Here is a 20,119-nt window from a genome sequence, read left to right as displayed (position 1 = left end):
TGCAGTGGCTGTGAACTGCCTGATACAGATGCTAGGAACTGAATTCATTCTCTCTGCAAGAGCTATTTGTGCTCTCAAGCAGTGAGCGTCTCTAGCCCTGGCTTCTTTTGTAAGAATAGCATGTGTTTGAGGAGTAGGCTGTGTGTCACTTTATACAGGTTAATCATCACTCTTTTGTCTCTTTAATACAGGAATTGGAAGGTGATGAGGAAGGAGAAGATGAGGATGATGCTGATGTTAACCCCAAGGTTAGTTATTTGGGGACATCCCGAGCCTACCAGTATTGCACAGTGGGGCTTTTGAAGCTGTTCCCACTTTGAGGCAATGATACTAAGAATATAGGTCAGAAAAACCCACAGTTGAGGAAAGGCTACTCGTGCCTGCAACATTAGTGTCAGATTCAACCAGGGGTCATTCAGCTCTGTAACATGCATTGCTTCCCGTTCTTCCCTAGAGGGATGTTGTGACAGGAAGCACCCACATTGTATGTACGTACACATATACATAGCGATTGATTGAACAGGACAGGAAGACTGGCAAAAGAAAAGACAGTAGTTTGCACTACCATTTTGACCAGGTTTTTCACTGTGGTTTCTGGAGACTTTGTTAGGGGGCTGGGGCACCCAATGACAGGATGCCCTGAGCTGCTCTAGTGCAGCCATACTTCCCTGTTTGACAATGTGTGGGGTCTGTTAGAGTGCATCCTGGCCTGGTGTCCCTGTGCTTTGCGTCTCTGACTGGCTAGTGTCCTTCTGTTGTCCTTGTTTTCCCTGCGTGGAGTATGTGCTATAAGCTGTCAGTGCAGTTACTTGGTGTTGTGGCTGCTGTGCTGCTGGGAATGCATGCACACAATAGGAAGCTTCCGAGAGAAAAATGGGAGTGCTGCTGCCACCGTCATGAATGCCACTCTCCTCTAAAGGTCATTCTTGGGTCATGGAGACTGTACTACCTGGTGAGCCTCGGGGTGTTGGCTGTTCATGCTCTGTGAGCAATGGATGGACACATGGTCACAGTGCAGTTGGCAGGGACCAGGGCAACTTGTCACGTGCATATTACAACTTGGCACCTTGGCCTCTGCTATGCTTGTCTCACTTAGCCTCCATTGCATCTCCTCTCCTCCCATTTCTTTTCCCTATTGTTTTCCCTTTGTCCTGTTGCAGAGCCTTCTGTCTCCTTTCATGTCCCTGTTTCTGAAGAGAAACTCTTACCCAGGTTATCACCTGATTAGTTGAAAACCCTGCAGACACTTGGCCTTTTGCATTGTCTAGGGGTGGAAAGAAGCCTCAGATGTAGTGTGGGCAGTGGGGTACAGTGGAGAGCTACTGTTGCAGGCAGTCCAAGGGGTGGTCCTTCTGTCCTTAGGTCAGGGTGTGATTGTTCTGTGGCTTCATCTGCATCCTCCAAAGTGGAGGGTAATTGAAATCCTCACTCAAACTGCACAGTGTTGTCTGGGAGTTGTTTATTGTAAAGGGAATAAGGTTTGACCTTGGGAAGGTATGCAGCTCTGCTGTGCTGAAACTGCTCCTATCCCTACTGGAAGCCCTTGTATCATGAGAATGTGGCTTTTGCCTCCTGTATAATTTTTGTGCATTTCATTTTCTTTCATGCTGACAGTTCCTTTCAATTTTTTTCCCCATTTAGGTGTAATTTTTGTGTTAATCATTCATGCGTTTCTAGGTAAGGTGGAATCTGTTCATACCTAACTTCCAAACTGCTGTCTGTACTTGATTCATTGTATTACTTTGATTTCTGGGACATAGAAAGGTGTGATTCATTACCCCTGGGCCTTGTGAGTGGCCTTGTACTGGCTCTACAGTTAATGTATTTGTAAAACCAGCACAACAGTGAGGCTAAGCTCCTGCCTTCAGGGCCTGGTGTTTTTTGATAACTGGGCAATGGGCTATACTTTGGGGAGCATTGTCACTTGTAACAGAAAAAGAGGCTCTGGGGATCAGCAGCTGACAGGATGGCCATAGGAGCCACCCTGGACAAAAAGCCCTGATAGAAAAGTACCTGTTGTCTTCACTGCACCAGGCTTAGGTACTATATGACTGTAGTTTCTCTGGATTTGTCTAGCTGTCTGCTGAGGGTCTATACATCCCATCAGGCATTGTGTAGACCTGTGAGTGAACAGACAATCAGATCAAGTGGCCTGGTGTCCTTGCCAGTATGACCACTAGAGCCCCACCTCAAGATTGGTTTGGAGGATGACAGAGCCAGTTGTGGACACAGTGTGGGGCACCTTGTTTTTTTCCCTGTTTAGTTTGGAGAGCACACTCACCTGTAAGCAACTAGCAGTAAGGGGAGGCCCTTGCCAGTGGCAAGGTCTTCCCTGTGGGGTGCTCACAGCTTTTGTACATATCTAATACAGTAAGAAAAGGAGGAAAGGCCAGGCAGAGTGGGAGACACCACAAGGATCCCATGGGTAGGTCCCTGCCTTTTTAATATATAGACAACAGTTTATATGGAATTGTCCAGAATGACAGCAGTCCAACAGAGCCTGGGCCTGTTGTCTTTAATGGGCTCACTCTGGGGCCTTCTTCACTCTAGTAGTTAGCTGCAGTTGACTGTCAGTGTTAAAATTTCCCTCTTTATCAAGGCCATGGTAGCAGACCGTGGTGGGTGTCCACCTGCAGGTAGCTTTGGTGTGGGCCCTGCTCTCTAGTGCAGCTAGCATGGTTGAGCATAAGTGGGCTCCGCTCCACCTTTTTCAGGCCCACTATGCTCTTGATAGCCCCACCTTAGATAGTCCTGTGATGATCAGGTTTTGGCCGATTTAATGTATTTTAAGTGCTAGTGTTGAGGGACCAATTTGTAAGTAAGATTTGTGGTGTGGCAGATGCCACAGTTCAGTGGCAGTTTAGTTTCTGACTGTCAAAGGCCAAAGCCAGTAAATTTTCCATTTGCAAAATCTCCTTGAAGAAGTTGTTATCCCAGCAGGAGCATAAGTGGACACGGCTGTCTACTGCCTGGCAGGGTTGGGGTCTGAAGCTGTGGTTTCCCTGTGTAAACCTGCTGCTTCACTGTTCTTGCCTTTGCAATGGCCTCTTCTACCGCCTTGATAAAGATTATGCTCCTCGGCAGTTTCATTACCTAAACTGCTATGATCGATATTTTGGATTTTTACACCCTCACGTTTTGGTTTTATTGAAGACAAAAATTATACATTTCCTGTGCTCAAAATGCCATTTCATTTAAGTAATGGGATAAAGTTTCAGGCTGCCTATGTTCTGAGGCAGTGGAAGGAGACACCTACTCCTTGCCCAGCAGTTTTCCACCTGAAATGCCTTTATTTTTCTATGTGCTGAGGGGAGACCCCAGATGCACCGCAGCCCCTAGAGCTCCCACTCCTTCCCTTGTGTGCATTGCTTGCCTTCCTCTCTCCTATCCCTGCTGTACTTGCTTGGGACACCTGCCTCTCTGATGTTCTCTAGGTCAGTGGGTTAGTGACCTTGGCCACTGTTGACTACCTCTAGGTCTAGCCTTGGCTGTCTTCTGACAGCTCTTGCTTGATTGGCATCTGTATTGCGCTTGCTTCTCTAGTGCAACAACTCATAGAATGAATCTGTTATAAATGGGATTTACTAGAGTGGCTTATAGTCTGCAATTCAACTATCCTAGCAATGGCAGTTCAAACATCTGATCCTTATTTGGTCCACAAAGCTGGATGTCTCAGCTGGTTTTGTGTCTATGTCGGCATCCCAAAGAAGTAGGCTCTAATGCCAGTGAAAGTATGGACTTGCCAGAGAGCGAGGGCAAAGAGCAGAAACTTCCTCCGTATACTTACACAAGCTACCCCTAGGAGGCGTGGCCTAGATTTAAAGTGGCCAAATAATCCAATGAAAAATTCCCCACAGGAGGAGTACTCAGCAGCTAGGGTTTGAGTTAATTCCACATACAGTCAGGTTGACTGCTGAGAATAGCATAGCATCTCTGGGCTTGGGTTCCTTGTTGATTTACAAGGCCCCTAAGACACAGGTAGGGGTGGGATCCCTAACCCACCTGGATGGCTCAGTGGTGAAGAGCAGAGCGCTAGTTGTTCTTGAAGTAGTCCTGGGTTCAGTTCCCAGCATCCACACAACAGTTTGCAACCATCTGTAATTCCAGTTATAGGGGATCTGATACCTGTCCTCAAACGACATAACACGCATATAAATAAAATTTTTTAATTGACAGAAGTAGAGGTTTAACCAAGCCAAGGTTCTCTCTTGTGTGCCTCGACACTTTTTGCCCCTGAAGTGTGAGGTCTCATGGTGAACTCATCTTACACCATAGACATTTCTGGTGTTAGCTTACATGTTGACACAATATAGGTTTTTCTTAGACACCCCCCCCCAGTCAATTTTTTTCTTTTTTTTTTTTTTTTTTTTTTTTTTGGGCGGGGGTGGTTGTTTTTCGAGACAAGGTTTCTTTGTGTAAACAGCCCTCGCTGTCCTAGAACTTGCTTTGTAGAACAGGTTAAACTTGAACACTCAGAGATCTGCCTGCCTCCACTTCCTGAGTGCTGGCTGGGATTAAAGGTGTGTGGCACCATACCACACCACACAGAACAGCTTTTTAACAAATGTATTCTATTGGGGCTGGAGAGCTAGGCTTGGCTTAAGAGCACAGGCTGCTCCTCCACATGACAGCACAGGTACAATTTCTATAACTTGTTCCAGGCAAGCTGACCACCTCCTCCTGTGACCTTTGAGGACACCAGGAACGTATATGGCATGCAGACATACATGTAGGCAAACACACATGTTATCTTAGCACTCAAGATGCAGGAACAGGCTTGTGAGTTCCAGGACAGCCGGGACTACATAAATGAGACCCTTTCTCAAAACAAAAGTACATTTTTTTTTTCCAATGCAAGCAGATCTTTTTTTCCAATGCAAGCAGTGAGTTTCTAGGTCAGCTAGAATTTCATACATTCATCTAAAAATAATAGATTTCTGACGTGCCGAGGATCAAGCTCAAGGACTTGGGCACACCAGACAAGTGCTACACTATTTGTCTGCATCACTAGCCTTTGTTACTTGGAGACATGAGTCTGGCCATGAACATGCATTTCTGTGCGTCAACCTGGAACTACAGGTTATATCATCATGATTTTTAGTTGTAGTTCCCAGGGTTTGGGGGAAGCAGATGAGTTGAGTACATATCTTAGCTCTGAGACAACAGTAAGGTTCTTCTCTGTCTTCAGGCTTTTATTGTCTTCCATACAAAGCTCCCAGATCATGAATGGGTTTTAAAGATACCAGGTGTGTGTTAGGTTAGATTGAAGTCACCTTGTTCTTCAGACAAGTGTGATCTAGACTCCTGCTCTGTGAGACTGATAGGAGCTCTTTATAGGAGCTGGCCTCTGGCCATTGTTCCTGCACTATGGACCGCTGGAGTTGAATCTGTTCGGGTATTAGTAGAGAGAACCAGCCTGCTGGGAAGGACTGCCTTCCCTGCATGAATACCCAGGACAGGGCTGCCCTAGAGAGGTAGTTGCTGGCACAGGCAGGTGTGATCTGTACCAGCAGCAAAGCCTCTCACATGGCTAGTTCCTTTTTGTGGCCCCAACAAGGCTCTGCCAAGCACATTCTGAGTTAGACTTTACATTAGAACAGGAAAGCAAACACCTGGGACTCTTCTCCAGGGAGCTGACCTGTTTCGTGGCAGCTCTTTAAAGTCCGTTTGTGGGAGCCATCTTTTTGGTAAGAAGGAATAAGCTCATTGAATTCGGTTCTTGTGGGATCGGGAGGCTTGATGAGCGATACTGGTTTTATTCTCTTCAAATCCTGTATTCTCCTTGCAGAAAGAACCCATCCAGCCAGCGGAGTGCAAGCAGCAGTGAAAAGCAGCGACCCTATGGGGCTGCCTCGTGGACGGCTGTCAGGACCGCAGGCTGCAGGCAGGAGCCTCAGTCCCTGCCAAAGCAGAATTTTGTTGACAGTGCTGTGACATCTAACCATTTCCAAGTGCATGATCCTCTCCCCCTTCCCTTCTTACTTTGCTAAACTTGTACAGTGAAGACTGCTGCAGTTCAGAATAGGAGATTTAGTTGTAGCAGCTGCAGCTTTGGTGCCTGAAGATCGCTTGGGGTGAGCCGGGGCTGTGCCTGGGATTGACAGCCTGGTGATTATGTGCACTCAGCCCTCCCCTACTGAAAAGGCCCCATGGTTCCAGCCGCCGAACTGTGTGGGAAGCTGCTCCAGCTGCTGTGACCTAGTCATCTCCCAAGCACTGTAGAGGAAGCTGTGCTCACCTTAGAGCATTTTTTTCTTGTGTTTTGGTTTTAGGGGTGGGTGGGTTGTTGCACACACCTCTGAGGCCAGAGCTGTCGGGTTCACCCTTGTACTTATTTATTTAGTTGTGCTTGGGGGGCTTTGAACTTCACTGTCCTCCTCCCACTTAGGAGACCACGCTGTTGACTTGATCAGGAGAATGTGACACCAAGTGGAGTGAGGCCCATGGAGGAATTCCTGCTGCTTCCTGCCACCAGCTGCTCTGTGCCATGCAGAACACATGTTGTTATAGCTGCTGGAAGTCGGCAGGCTGTAGCCTGGGGGCAGAAGTTCTCCCTCAGTAGGATCTCTGGCCTGTAGAGCACAGCTTCAGCTTGTACTGTGCACACCAGGGCCACACCTGGGATTGGTGACCAGTTGGTGGTTAGTGTGTGTGGGGGGGGGTGTTTCCGAGTGTGTGGTTGTGTCTCTGGTAGCCAGGACAGCCATGTCCACAGTGACCAGCCATGTAGAGCGTGCTCAGCCTTACCCAATAACACATTTGTAACTGAATACGGTGTTTTCAATTTGTACAGAATAGTTAGAATATTCTATTAAAGTTGTGAAACAAAGCGAGTTTTTTGTTGTTTGTTTGTCAGCCCACTTGCCCCTTCTGACTGCCCACAGTTGGCCACACCTTGCTGGACCAAAGACTCTAATCTGCAAACTTTTGTTGATGAAGCTGTGAAAGCTCATTTTTAGAAGAGAGCTGTTTGACTGGAACCAGCCGGGCGCTCTGGGAGCATTTTGCTACTGTAATAAAGGCTTTAGCAAATGGCCACGTGGGGGCTTGAGAGATGGCTCAGCAATCAATAGCACTGGCTTAGCTTCCAGAGGAAGTTTAGTTCACAAACCCACACGATGGTAACTTTATCTGTAACTTCTGGGGAACCCTCTTTTGGCCTCTGTGGGTACTGCATGCATGTGCACAAATCTACATGCTGGCACACACCCATGCAATAACAAATTAGGGTAACACCTCTGGATCTGGGACTGCTTTGTAGATCAGGATCTAGGAGAGATACGTTAAAACACATACGTACGCACGCACATACTACAAAAAGATCATAAGGGATTGTGCGGGTTCTGAGATGATGTTGCTATATATGCCTGTTCTGCTTTAGCTCCCAGATGCTGGGAAGTCAGGCTGGTGACCATTTCTAACTGAGCTTAGTGGAGGAAGACCTCATCCCTGGAATACCTAGAAAAGTGGCCACCTTCCCAGTGTTCCTGGCCTGTCTGCATGGCTGCCCTATCCCTTTCCTCATAAGAGCTACAGGACAAGGCTGTAGGAGAAGTTAGGCTGGAGGTGGGCACCCTTCTCTCATCCTGCCTCCTTTCCTAGGGAAGCCTGCCTCATCTGTGATGATACCCTACATGCTGCTCCTTACTCGCGGCTCAGTGTAATGGGAATCACTGAGCAGTGACCACTTAGAGAATCCATCTGAGCCAATTCATTTGTAAGTGTGCATTTCACACATCATTAGAAGATCAGGTAACTGCACAAAACGATAGGCTTGGGTAATTTTCAGGCATGTTAGCCTGACAACACAGCTAGTGCCACAGCTACATAAAAGGGCCACTTTCTGAACTGGCCTTGCCTCTGGCTCCTAGTTTGTCACTTCTGGGCAGTAGGTCTCAAGGAGAATCAGAAAGGGACACCAGCAGTGTGTGCAGTGTTTCACACCAGGTCATCTCACTCATGTAAGGTGAGTGCCCTTGGCAGACATCCAACAGATCAAAAGTGCAGTTGTGCTCAGTGCTGTGGCAGACTTCTGAGCAATGAACCATGACAGTGCCACCCTCCCAGTGAGTGGACACAGCAGGAGAGTAGCTTGGGTGATGATGACCCAGAACAGTGGTAGGTTTCTTTTCCTTTCTGGATATGAAGTGTTCAGGGACCAACCTGCTTGGGACTGAGTCATGTAGCTGTGGCCAGAGGTTCAATGCTGTTGCTTGCCCTCTGGGGTCACAAGATGGGAAAGGTGGCCCCTCATTAGCATGAAGCCCAAATCCCTGACCGGCCAATGTTAGGTGTTCAGAGACCCCTGTAGTATGTATTCTCTTTTTTTTCTTTTTTTTTTTTTTCGGAGCTGGGGACTGAACCCAGGGCCTTGCGCTTGCTAGGCAAGCGCTCTACCACTGAGCTAAATCCCCACACCCCCTGTAGTATGTATTCTCAGTTGGAGGTTTCTACCCTGCTTTTGATCATGCAGTTCCCAGATAAACAACATATGACCTTTATATTTCTTTTTTTAAAGAATATCATTTTTTTAAATGATTTTTTCATTTATTATATATAAGTACACTGTAGCTGTCTTCAGACACCAGAAGAGGGCATCGGTTCTCTTTACAGATGGTTGTGAGCCACCATGTGGTTGCTGGGAATTGAACTCAGGACCTCTGGAAGAACAGTCTGTGCTCTTAACCACTGAGCCATCTCTCCAGCCTGACCTTTATATTTCTAAGAAACCTTTAAAGCACTAGAGCTGGACATTATGTCTCCTCCATCTTCTCTCTCCCGTTGTGGTCAACCAATAGTTTTAAAGAGCAGGGTTACTTAGCATCCTTTTGTGTACCTGCAGGTTCTCTCAAGGCCTTGGGGGTTAGTATTTAGCCTTATAATGCGAAGCAAAAGAACAGACCCCAAGGAAATTTGTCATCACTAACCCCAGCAGTAGACCTGGGGTAGCTAAGCCCCCATACCCCAGGCACTGGGCTATCACTGGAGTATTCCGAATGAGACATCTAAATAGCCAAAAGCTGTGCCTTCTAGCTTCCTCCTGCACAGCATCAACTCCACCCAGACTTCTGGGGTCAGGGGCAGAACCAGAACCCCGACAGTCCTGCTAGCTGGGAAGGCAGTGGCTGCATCTGTGTGGTGGACCCTAGGCCATGAGAGGGTGAGATGGCATTTAGCCACAAACAGCCCTCCAGGGTCCCAGGATAAGGGATGCTATGTGGTCTAGCTGGTCTTTCTCACCTACTGAGATGTCTAGCCCCAGCTCCTCCCTGGATAGTACTGTCTTGCCATGGTCTACACTTGCCTCTGGTGGTGAGAGTTGGGTGTTAATGCCGTGGAGGAGTTCTGGCTTCCCTACATGGGTCTACCTGCTACTTCTGTTCCCAAATGTTTGGCTATGGAGAACTGGCTCAGGGCTAAGCTCCCAGTGAGTGTCACCACCAGTTCCAGCCTACTGGAGATCTTGGCCTGCAGAGGGTTCCTGTTAGTGGGGTCAGGCCACCAAAACAGTGTCCAACATTGCCCCAGGCTTCCTGGCAGCTACCTACAAAATGTGAATAAGTCTCTTTGACCCAGGCTTGCTCAAAGCCAGTGGTGACTTTCCAGGCCTTCCTCTGCAGGCAGAATCCATACATTCTTTCACCCCAGACTGGCCCCGTCCCCACCCACAAGCTGGCACTGGCCTGGCAGGTGTTCTAGAGCCCTAGGGCTCACCTGACCTGCTTTCCAGAGTATGTGGAATGATTTTTCAAACATGGGCCTTGAAGTCCCGACAAGAAGTTGCTGCCTGGGGCACACAGGCCACTAGCCTAGAAATAGTTCTTGGTCTCCAGTGGCTGAAGAATGAGGCCGGAGAACACCTGCCAAGTCCAAGTCACTTTTATGCTCCTGGGTGGGGCCTTTGTGCCAACAGTTGCCTGGCCATGCTGACTCATCTCCCACAGGTGGAGACCGGATGTTGTCCATGACAACCTAATGTGAGGTGCACAGGGCAGATCACGCTCTCCCTATGGGTGCCTCAACAACTCCAGTGTCAGCTAACTCATTTTTCAGGACCGCCCTGTCTAAGCCTTGCCCCTTACCACACCAGCCTTCGCAGTCCACCACTGAAGGACAGACAGTTTCTGCCCTCAGCCCTGGTGCTGCCAGGAAGCCTGAGTTCAACCTGCTCAAGTTCTGACTGGACTGGCACCCCCAGAGCCCCTGTTCATTTGGGGAATCGAGAGCAGGTGGTTCCTGTGGCTTCTGCATGCAGAGACTCAAACAAGCCCCATCCTGTTGGCTATCGCATTCTCAGTTCTGCTGTGATGCCAGGTAGGGGTCTGGTCCCTGGGAGGTCACTCACCTCTGAGGGTAGAGCTTGGGGCAGTGAGGAGCTTGAACTCACTGGTCAGGTCCATTCTGTAGGATGGTATCCAGGACAGGTGCTCTCAAGCTGGCCCCCAGGTACGTAGAGATGGCAAAAGAGTCTTCAGATATGTAATCAGGTAAGGGAATAACCCTGGGTCAGAGGTGGGCCCTCAGCCTGCCTTTGCTGAAACCTAGTGGCCTGCTATGCTGACAGCCCTTCCAGCTGCTTCCTCAGCACACTTCAGGATCGAGGCAGCCATGACCTGGATGCCAGCGCCATCAGATACCTCCAATATCCTGTGTCACTGCTTCCACACAGGTTGTGTGCACAGTCAGGGAAGCCTGCCTCAGGCCTGGCCTTGGCCCTGACAGAGCTTCTATCAGACCCCCAGTACCCCCCAATATCTGAGGAACACCAGTGAGCCTCAGCCCATGTCCCAGAGTGCCAATGACTGTAGCCTTACGTCTATAGTAACTCCCCAAATCCTGAAAAGAGTGACCCTGAAAAACACTGTTAGCTATTGCACCTCTGTTCCTCTGGGGGTGGTCACCCAGACTGCCCTTACACCTGCTGGTCATGTGACTTCCCCACTGTGGGGCTTAAAACACAGTTCCACAAATATGACAGGGTTTTGTTCCCTGCAGACCTAGGAGGGTCTTTTCGTCTACTCTCAGCTCTGTGGCGCCCCCTGTGTCCTTAGGTTGTAGCTCTGTCACTGACATCTGCCCACAGTCTTCACCTGGACTCTGCCTCTCCAAGTGTCTTAGAGGACAATAGAGATGTCCTGGTATTTCTGGCCACCTGGGAAACACATCTTTAGCCAATAAGGGCCACCACCCAGGCAGAGAACAGCCCATAAATATCAGGTGAGATGAGAAGAGTAGTACCCAGAGAGACCCCAGTTTGGGAACTCTCAAACAGTTAAAAGTGTGAGGGTGCGCTGTGATAGGGCCGCCCCTCGGACCCCTTTTAGTTCTCCTGCTGAGAGAGTTCTGAGAACTGAGTAAGTTCTGTTTGCTCCTTCAGCTCTTCAACAGGAGGTCCCGAAAGGACAGGACTCACGAGGCTCTGCCTTGCTCTCTGGTCAGGAAGGTGGGTCTGCTCAGCTCCCCAGGCCTGGCCAGCAAGACCTCATCTTCCTAGCCCATCAGACTCCATTGAACAATCCCTGAGAACAGTGAGTGTATATTCCACCTTGCCAGTGTGGCTCAGGGTTCCAAGGACTGCATCTTGCTCTTGCAGACCTGCACACCTGCTCCATGCTTTGGCTAAGGAACGGCTCAGATGAGCTTTTGACTACCTGTCTTCAGAATCATCTGAGTGCCTTGGCTGTTTCTGGCAGACATTTCTACATGCTACATGGCAGGGCTGATGACCTCTGAACGAGGCCTTGAGAAAATAGCACAGCAAGGTTACTGTAGGTGGCAGTACTGACCTATGTTGTTAGCAAGTGTAGCTTCAGACTACAGAAAAGTGGGAACCAGGGTCAGCTCTGGAGGCTGAGGCCAGGATGATGGCCAAAAACCCGAAAACAGGTGGGGCAGGTAGATGGTTTTGCTTAGACTGCAGCTTGGGAGGAAGAAGGATCCAAGACTGACCGCACTCACAGGTCCTAGAGTAGGGGCTATGCAGGGCCGAGACAGGTGGTTTCAGGTGCTGAATCCAGCTCCTGCTGTGCACCCAAGCACCCACACTAACGAGGGAAGCATCAGACACCCTAGCAATCCTAGAGGACGCAAGCTGAAAATCTTGAAAGCAGGAGAGCCATCCCCAGGCTTCCATGAATTCATAGCACAGAGGAAGAGGGTGGCATTCAGTCCCTGACACCTCACAACATGCCCATGACACACAGCTTCTTCACAGGCTGGCTGCTTCACCAGGCTGGTCCTGCAAGTGCCTATCAGGATGGCTTGTCACTCTGAGGAAGAGGTGACCTCATTCAGGGAGTTTCAAAGAGGTGCCTCGTTCCTCCCAGCTGAGCCAGAGCCTCACACAGTTCAGCTCCAATGCCAAGGAAGGAACCAAACAGCTGGATAGGACAGCAAGTGTCCAGGCCAGAAGTTTGGGGACACATGACCCACTGTAGCCTGCCTGGATGGCTCACACGGTGTCAATCCAAATACTGCCCCAATAAATATTAGTAAACTTGACCAGGACTGATGTGAGACACTTAGCACCCCTCCCCACATCAAGTTAAGGGCACTGGGTACAATCGAGCTAGGCTTTTTTTTTGGGGGGGGGTTCTTTTTTTTGGAGCTGGGGACCGAACCCAGGGCCTTGTGCTTCCTAGGTAAGCGCTCTACCACTGAGCTAAATCCCCAGCCCCGAGCTAGGCTTTTTTAAGTTACTAATTTGTTTGGTGTGTGTGTGTGTGTGTGTGTGTGTGTGTGTGTGTGTGTGTGTGTGTGTGTACATGTGGAAGTCAGAGGACAACCTGTGGGAATCAGTTTTCTCCTTGTACCATGTGGGTCCCAGGGACCCATGGGTTGTTGTCAGGCTTGATGACAAGTACTTTAACTTGTTTAGCCACCTCACCAACACTCTCCCCTCTTCTAAAAAGATTTGTTTCTGATAAGCAGGGTGGCACACACCTTAAATCTCAGCATCTGGAGTCAGAGGCAGGCAGATCTCTGAGTTCAAGGCCAGCCTGGTCTAATAACATGACTGTACAGGACAGTCGTGGCTAGACCATGGGACCCTGTTTCAAAATTAAACAAATGGGGCGGGGGGCGGTGCTGGAGAGATGGCTCAGTGGTTAAGAGCACAGGTTGCTCTTCTAGAGAACCAGATTCTATTCCTAGCACCCACATGGCAGTTTACAACTGTCTAAAACGCCAATCCCAGGGGGGATCTGACACTCTTTTCTGGCTTCTATGGTTACTGTGTGTAGCACACAGACATACATGTAGGGTAAGCACTCATACATATAAAATAAAAGTAAAGGAAAAAATAAAAGATTTCATTTGCATATTTTCATGCGAATGGTTGCCACGTGCATGCAGTACCGATGAAGGCCAGAAGAGGGCATCCGACCCCCACGCATTGCTGGCAGTTGTACATAGCCTACTGTGGGTACTGGGAACAAATCAAATTCCTAGGTTCTCTGAATAGCAGCCAGTGCTTTTAACTACTGGGCCATCTCATCAGCCTTTAATTGGCTTTTTTGGTTATGAATCCTCCTATGCACTTCTGTGTCATGCTAGCTGAGTCGTTTCGCCTCTCTGAGCTCCCTGCCCTGACCCCACCGCTATCTCCTAGCGTAATCACAGTGGAAAGGAGAAGGACCCTCGCCTGAGTGTGGAGCGAGGCCACACTGGATCTTCCTTGGGTGTCAGCTGATCTAGAGCCCAGTGCAACATCCCTCCCGGGAACACAGCCCAATCCACATCAATACCTATCCTTGCAAGGAATTGAAGCGGGGCTGGGGATTTAGCTCAATGGTAGCTTGCCTAGCAAGCACAAGGCCCTGGGTTCGGTCCTCAGCTCCGGAAATAAGAAGAAGAAGAAATTGAGGGTGGTCTTTGCACTAGCGTCATTCTTTGCTGTCAGGAACCCAAGTGACATAATTCAATTGGTAGAGTGCTCGTGCAACATGCATGTGACTGGGTTCAATCCCTCGCCCTGCATCAGAACAGGAGTGGGGCTCTGCGTCTGCGATCCGAGCCCTTGGCAAGAGGAAGGAGGATGGAAGCTCAGTTGACGGTTTTGCTTCCTGAATCCCAGGTCAACCTGGTCTCCATGAGACCCCATTTCAAAAAGTAGTAGATAGAGCTCTTGCCTGGGACTCAAGGCCTAGGGTTTGATGTCCAGCATCATCTAATCAATTAACTCATTAATTAAATAAAATTTAAAGACTTTTTAAACAAAAATATTTATCTCGATTCTGTGATTTTGTGAGTGCTTGTTTGTATAGACATCTGTGCACCACATGTATGTAGTGCCTGAGGAGGCCAGAAGAGGGTGCTAGATCTCCTAGAAGTGGAGTGAGCCGGCTGTGAGTTGCCAGGTAGATGTTAGGAACTGACCCTGTTCCTCTACAAAAGCAGTCTGTTCGCTCAACCCTGACCCTCTCTCCAGCCCATATATATATATATATATATATATATATATATATATATATATATATATATATAATTATATAAAAGGAACTGGGGGTAGAGGAGGACCTGCAAGTCAGCTCAACAAGTAAATAAAGTAACAGCCTGGTGACCTGGATTTGGTCCCCAGAACTCATGGTAGGAGAGGACAAACTCCTGAAACTCATCCTTTTCCCTCCATGTGCTGAGGTACAGGCACATCTGTGTACACACAGAGACAAGCTTAAATAGTGTAAAAATATTAAAAGAGGGTAACTGGGCATTTGCCTAGCACGGTCAAAGGCCTGTGTTTGCTCTGCACTGCCTAAAACCAGGATGGTCCCACACACCTGTAATGCTAGCACTCGATAGGTAGAGGCAGGAAGAGCAGAGATTTTAGGATTGTCCTCTGCTCCACAGCAAGTTCGAGGCCAGCCTGGACTGCATGAGAGCCGGTCTCGGCATACTTACGACAAAAAGGCCTAGGGTCCCAACCCTCCTCATCTGGGCTGTTTCCTGATGCCTAACCTATCAGCCTGAGAAGCAGGCATCTCAGTCCCCTTCCTGGGGGACTCAGACAGCCTCTGAGGGTTGGGGAACAGAAGAACCTTTGTAGCAGTGTAACCTTGACACGACACTGCTCTTTCTGAGTACCAGTGTGGGGCAGCTATCCCCTAGGGTGTCCTTAAGAACATCCCTACCTACCTAAGAGCACAATCCAAGGTACCACCTGGATTCTTACTGACTTGGCCATGCTAGAGCACAGGATGTCTAACGGCTGTCTGGTGACCAGCCCAGGGGCTCTCTGTGGACAGAGGGTCTAGCATGCTGGTTAGCTCTACCCATCTAGACAGCAGCTCAGCAGAAGTTGTCACACTTCACACTCAGTCTGGGCCTTGTCTGACGAGGCCCCGGGCTGTATGGACATACAGATCTCAGGAGGATGACGGACACAGGGCTTTCTGTGTTCTGTGCACAGACTCTCAGTTCCCTTTCCCACTTCCTTCCCCACTGCAGGGCCCCGCTCCTGGGTCAATCCTAACTTCCACAGAGCAGCAGGGCTTCCAGTTAAAGAGAGGAGGCGGGGGTCTTAGGTGTCAGCCTCGATCACCTGCTCGTGCTCTCCTTCCTCCTCTGTCCTTGGGGTCAGCCAGGTCCTCAGTCCCTCGTGCTTGTTTCTCCTCCTGTGACACAGGTTAGAATCTTCTGTTTGTGTCTCTAGGATTGTGGTAGAAGCTAGGCCAGTCCTAGTGCTTGGATAGCAACCCCCCTACCCCATGATCTTCTGGGGACCCATCCCAGATCCCCATAAGCGCCAGATCCCCGTCCCGATTCTCGATTCTCACACTATTATCTATTGCCAGTGCCTCCCTGGGAAGTAGGCTCCCTGCAGCAGGAACACAGAACACATTCACAGGTGTCTGAGCAACACCAGCTGTCGGAGAGGCCTGGAGCAAGAGCTCCACTGAGCTGCGCGGAGCATGGAGAACATGTTGGGGGGCGCTGAGGAATGGGGTCCCAGGGCAGCTGTAGAGTCCCTGTTCCTTCCCCTAACTTTGCCCTTTGTAGAGTGGCCGCTTGGCTTAGGCTTCACTCCTGGAAACACAGCAAGGGGCAGCACAGGCCCCCATGGATCTACGCAGCCTGGGACAAGGACACCAGGGAGAGCTGGCCTTCTCAGGAGCTTTTCTAGTCTGACACTGGTCAGGTTCCTGGGACACCTCCAGTGTGAAGTCACTACCACCTTGCCCAAGGGCTCCAAGAGCGCTCTCCCATCTGCTCTCTGGCCTGCTCTCATCTGAGGCAGGCGGGGCTGGCTGGCTTGCCTGCCTCTCTCTGTATTGTTGCTCCCTTCTTCCACAGGTATCCTGGACACTTCTGCTCTTCCACACACCCCTCAGGGCCGGGGCAAAGCTTTTGAGGCTCATTTTTCCTTAGGGACCCTGAAGGTCAGGCCTCTGTGTGTATTGGGAACAGGGGCTTGTAGAACACACAGCGAGAGCCATTAGGGATGTCTTTGTTAATTTCTTTATTTAAAAAGTTTTTTTAAAGGGGGTTGGGGATTTAGCTCAGTGGTAGAGCGCTTGCCTAGCAAGCGCAAGGCCCTGGGTTTGGTCCTCAGCTCCGAAAAAAAGAAAAGAAAAAAATTTAAAAAAAAAACAATACTTTGCGTTCTCTCTCTCTCTCTCTCTCTCTCTCTCTCTCTCTCTCTCTCTCTCTCTCTCTCTGCATGTGCACCAAGATCAGAGGACAATTTGAGAGACTCAGGTTCTTTTTCTCGGAATTACACTCAAGCCATCACAGTGGAAAGCATGTGCTTTTACCCACTGAACCATCTTGCCAGCTCTCTCTCTCTCTCTCTCCTCTCTCTCTCTTTAAAGATTTATTTATTATATATAAGTACACAGTAGCTGTCTTTAGACACACCAGAAGAGGGCATCAGATCTCATTACAGATGGTTGCTGGGATTTGAACTCAGGACCTCGGGAAGAGCAGTCAGTGCTCTTAACCACTGAGCCATCACTTCCAGCCCACCAGCTTTCTTTTTGTGGTTTTATATTTACATTTAAAAAAAATAGCTCATTTTATGTGTTTGAGTGCTTTGCCTGCATGTACGCATGTGTGCCTGAGGAAGTCAGAAGAGGACATTGTTTGGGGTCATGGATGACTGTAAGTCACCCTGTAGGGGCTGGAAACCCAACCCAGGCCTCTGAAAAATCAACAAGTACTCTTAACCTTGGAATCCATTGGTTCAGTCTCAAAGTTTCTTTTTATTTTTAAGATTTATTTTTATTTTAATGCATATGAATGTGTGTTGGGGGGCGGGGGGTGGGGGGGTAGGGCCGGGCAGGAGAGAGCTCCCTGGAGCTGGAGTTACAGACAGATGATTGTGCGTTCCCAACTGGGAGCAGCAACCAAACTTAGGTCCGCTGCTAGCACAACAAGCGCTCTCCTTACCTGCTGAGCCAGCTTACTTCACGTTTGCTCTGCAGCTTTGGTTAGTCTCGAGCACACTGTAAAACCTAGACTTACACTCACCTAGATTGGTCCTTCCTGCCTCAGCCTCCTCATTGCGGTATAAACCTGCCTTAGAACAACACCAGGCCACAGAACTGGAGTTTTAGGCTGTCAGCCTTAATTGTTTAAAAGGAGGAACCTGCATTTTCACTAGGAGCCAGATCGCTTAGACCAAGGTATCTGGTTTTCTAACAGCCGGGGTGAGGGGAAAGGGGGAAGGGGAAAGGTTTCCTTGCAGCACCCCTGCCCCCATCCCACCATAGCAGGGGACTCCTGGGGTCCCTCGGCCAGTCCTTCCCCCATCCCTGGGAACCCTGGAGGAGCAGCGTCTGCTTCCTGCTACTATTAAACCTTTAAAGGCAGAGGGTAAATAAAATCCTGCACTGAAAGGCGATGACTCAGCCACCCCCGCCGCCCCTGGCCCTTCTTAGGTCGGTCCCCGAATTCCCCAAGCTAGCTTTGCTAGCCCCAGTCCCCCCGAACTTTCTACATGTCGGGGTTATACGGTCGCAGCCCGAAGTGTCAGTCACCTAGATTGGGGCACACAAGGAATGAGGCAGGCCTTTCTCTTCACGTGGCTGGTCCTTGCAGGGTGCTGTTCCTCCTCCCACTTCTGCACTTCCTAACTTACCAAAGGTCATTGTCCCATTTTACAGAAGGGAAAAGAAACTAAGAGAACTTCGAGGCACAAATTTGGGGAGCAACAGGGGTGATAAAGCCCGTTGGGGCAGGGCTACTTCCCAAGAAAGTCTAGTGGGCGGCCTTTGGATGTTCGCCCGAGGTGGGAGGAGACGGTGGCCAGGGCTTGGAAAGAACCCGTGGGTCTACGACCCTGGTGCTCAGGAGTCTTCGATCACCCCGTGAGTGGGATTCTGAGCGCTATAGTTCTGTCTAGGGGTCCGGGCGCTTCCCGGGGCTTCCCAGCTCCTGAGTCACAGCGGGCAGGGGCTGCTGAGGTGCATTCCTCTGTAGGCAGGGCCGGAGCCCGGGCGGGGAGGGGACCGCAAGTCACTCCACCTGGCAGCTGGGACGTTGGGACTGGAGGGAAGGCTTCGGGCTCCCGTCAGAGAGGCGCCTAGCAATTCTCACCCCCCACCCCCCGTCCTCCGATAAGCGGTAGCTTCAAGCAATGGGTAAGGGGCAGCCTAGGGCGGTTGGTGGGGGGCAGCTCCCGGAGCTTGCCTGGGCAGGAGAGTGCCCGACTCCTGGGCGTGTCTTAGATCTCGGGGCGGAGTCCTTATAAGGCCCACGCCGGGGCCGCGGCCCTCAGCAGAGCGAGCGCATTTGGTGCAAGCTTTCGAAATGGCTTCGAAAACCGTGAAGACTTCCGATGAGATTCTTTGCGAGGGCGAGCTGGAGAAGCGAAGCGACAGCCTGTTCCAGGTCTGGAAGAAGAAGCGCTGCGTGCTCACGGCCGATCGCCTGCGCCTCTTCTCCGGCAACAGCGATCGGCCCAAGGAGCTGTACTTCCATTCCATCCTCAAGGTGGACTGCGTGGAGCACACCTCCAAGTACGTGTACTTCACCATCGTCACCAACTTTTACAAGGAGATCGACTTCCGCTGCACAGTCGAGAGCTGCTGGAACGCGGCCATCACCATGGCGCTGATCGACTACCAGAACCGTCGGGCGCTGGAGGAGTTTCGCCGCTTCAGGTATCAGCATTCTGCGTCTGAAACGCAGTCCTCGCCCGGAGGGCGGAGAGCTCTGGGTCCGTGGTGAGTACCACTCTCGTCCACGGCGTCGGAGTACCCGGCACGGGGGTGAGTGGATGGCGGTCAAGCCTCCCAGCGGGGAAAACTTCGATTTTAAAAGCCAGGGCGGGGGGGGGGGGGGGGGGAATCCTATGGAATCCTTTGGAGAGGGGACCTGGGACGCATGGCAGGAGCTGCTGGCCCCACCTGGAGACTTAAAGGCTGCACCCCGGGCAGCTCCTGACTCAGTCTTCTCCCTACAGAGACCCACGGGAGTAGTCGAGCCGGGAACCAGCCTACGCTGCCGCATCAGACCGGAGTCCAGGGGCCCAGGAGCCCAGAGGATGCCCCGGGTGACGCCGCCGCTGTTCTTCACCGAAGATATTCCCGTGCTTGCTGAGCCTTGCCCCGCTGTGCGGGTGCATTAACTTATTGGACCGTATTTATATTGGTTACCTGCTTTCAACCCACCATTCCGTGTTAATATTTTTTATACCATATTTTCATCCCAAATAAACAGTGCCAACTTTTTTTAACAACTGTGTGGTCCGTGTAGTTCCTACCGGGGCGTATGTGTGGAAGGGTGGAATTGAACGGGTCTCCTATCCGGTGTCATTCCCTCTCCACATCCCAGGACATTCAAAGTGCCTTTGAATGAACTGTCATCTGCCAGTGGGGATCACAGTCTCTTTAGGTCAGGAAGTCCTCTGGGTGTGGTTTGGCTACCTTTTGCTGCTGGGTGTGGCTCTCGAGAGGATAGGCTGGTGGGGATTGCTTAGAGTTCACTCCCTAGTTAGCACCTCCTGGACATCTGAGAGGTTGCTCCGTCCACTAGGGTGGCTGTCTCATTGTCCCCTCCCACCCACATACCATCTGTCCAGCAGTGGATTCCAAGGACCATTGATTGTTTACTCATTGACAACCCCCATCGCTGGACCACAGTGTCTTGAGACAGCCCTCCTGTCCTGTGCCTAGGAGCA

General features: G+C 50.3%; 2 protein-coding genes across 17 annotated transcripts in view; both read left to right on the top strand.

Moving 5' to 3' along the window:
* The window catches only part of Nap1l4 (nucleosome assembly protein 1-like 4), a 36,323-nt gene extending 29,494 nt beyond the window's left edge, over nucleotides 1-6,829 (top strand). For 6 of the 13 annotated variants that reach the window (NM_001440039.1, XM_087573517.1, XM_087573520.1 and 3 more), the window contains 3 exon segments: nucleotides 192-248; nucleotides 1,642-1,677; nucleotides 5,789-6,829. In NM_001440039.1, coding sequence (NP_001426968.1) covers nucleotides 192-248; nucleotides 1,642-1,647 — 63 coding nt within the window. In that variant the 3' untranslated portion in view covers nucleotides 1,648-1,677; nucleotides 5,789-6,829. 13 annotated transcript variants of the gene reach the window in all.
* Nucleotides 6,830-18,219: 11,390 nt separating this feature from the next.
* On the top strand, nucleotides 18,220-19,678 carry Phlda2 (pleckstrin homology-like domain, family A, member 2). Of its 4 annotated transcripts, XM_087660472.1 has the most exons (3): nucleotides 18,220-18,305; nucleotides 18,666-19,100; nucleotides 19,403-19,678. In XM_087660472.1, exons 2-3 carry the CDS (start codon nucleotides 18,748-18,750, stop codon nucleotides 19,416-19,418), a joined length of 369 nt encoding a protein of 122 aa, XP_087516598.1. In that variant the 5' UTR covers nucleotides 18,220-18,305; nucleotides 18,666-18,747; the 3' UTR covers nucleotides 19,419-19,678. The 4 variants fall into 4 exon arrangements, with proteins under 4 accessions (XP_087516598.1, XP_087516608.1, NP_001163951.1 ...); XM_087660482.1 differs by lacking the exon at nucleotides 18,220-18,305 and having other exon boundaries at nucleotides 18,714-19,208; nucleotides 19,403-19,492; NM_001170480.1 differs by lacking the exon at nucleotides 18,220-18,305 and having other exon boundaries at nucleotides 18,732-19,100; nucleotides 19,403-19,675.
* The last annotated feature ends 441 nt before the right edge of the window (nucleotides 19,679-20,119 follow it).

Source organism: Rattus norvegicus, chromosome 1 (genome assembly GCF_021556685.1).
Source record: "Rattus norvegicus strain SHRSP/BbbUtx chromosome 1, alternate assembly SHRSP_T2T, whole genome shotgun sequence".
Classification (NCBI taxonomy): domain Eukaryota; kingdom Metazoa; phylum Chordata; class Mammalia; order Rodentia; family Muridae; genus Rattus; species Rattus norvegicus.
The sequence above is the reverse complement of the archived record's forward strand: the minus strand, read 5'-3'. Positions and strand labels throughout refer to the sequence as shown.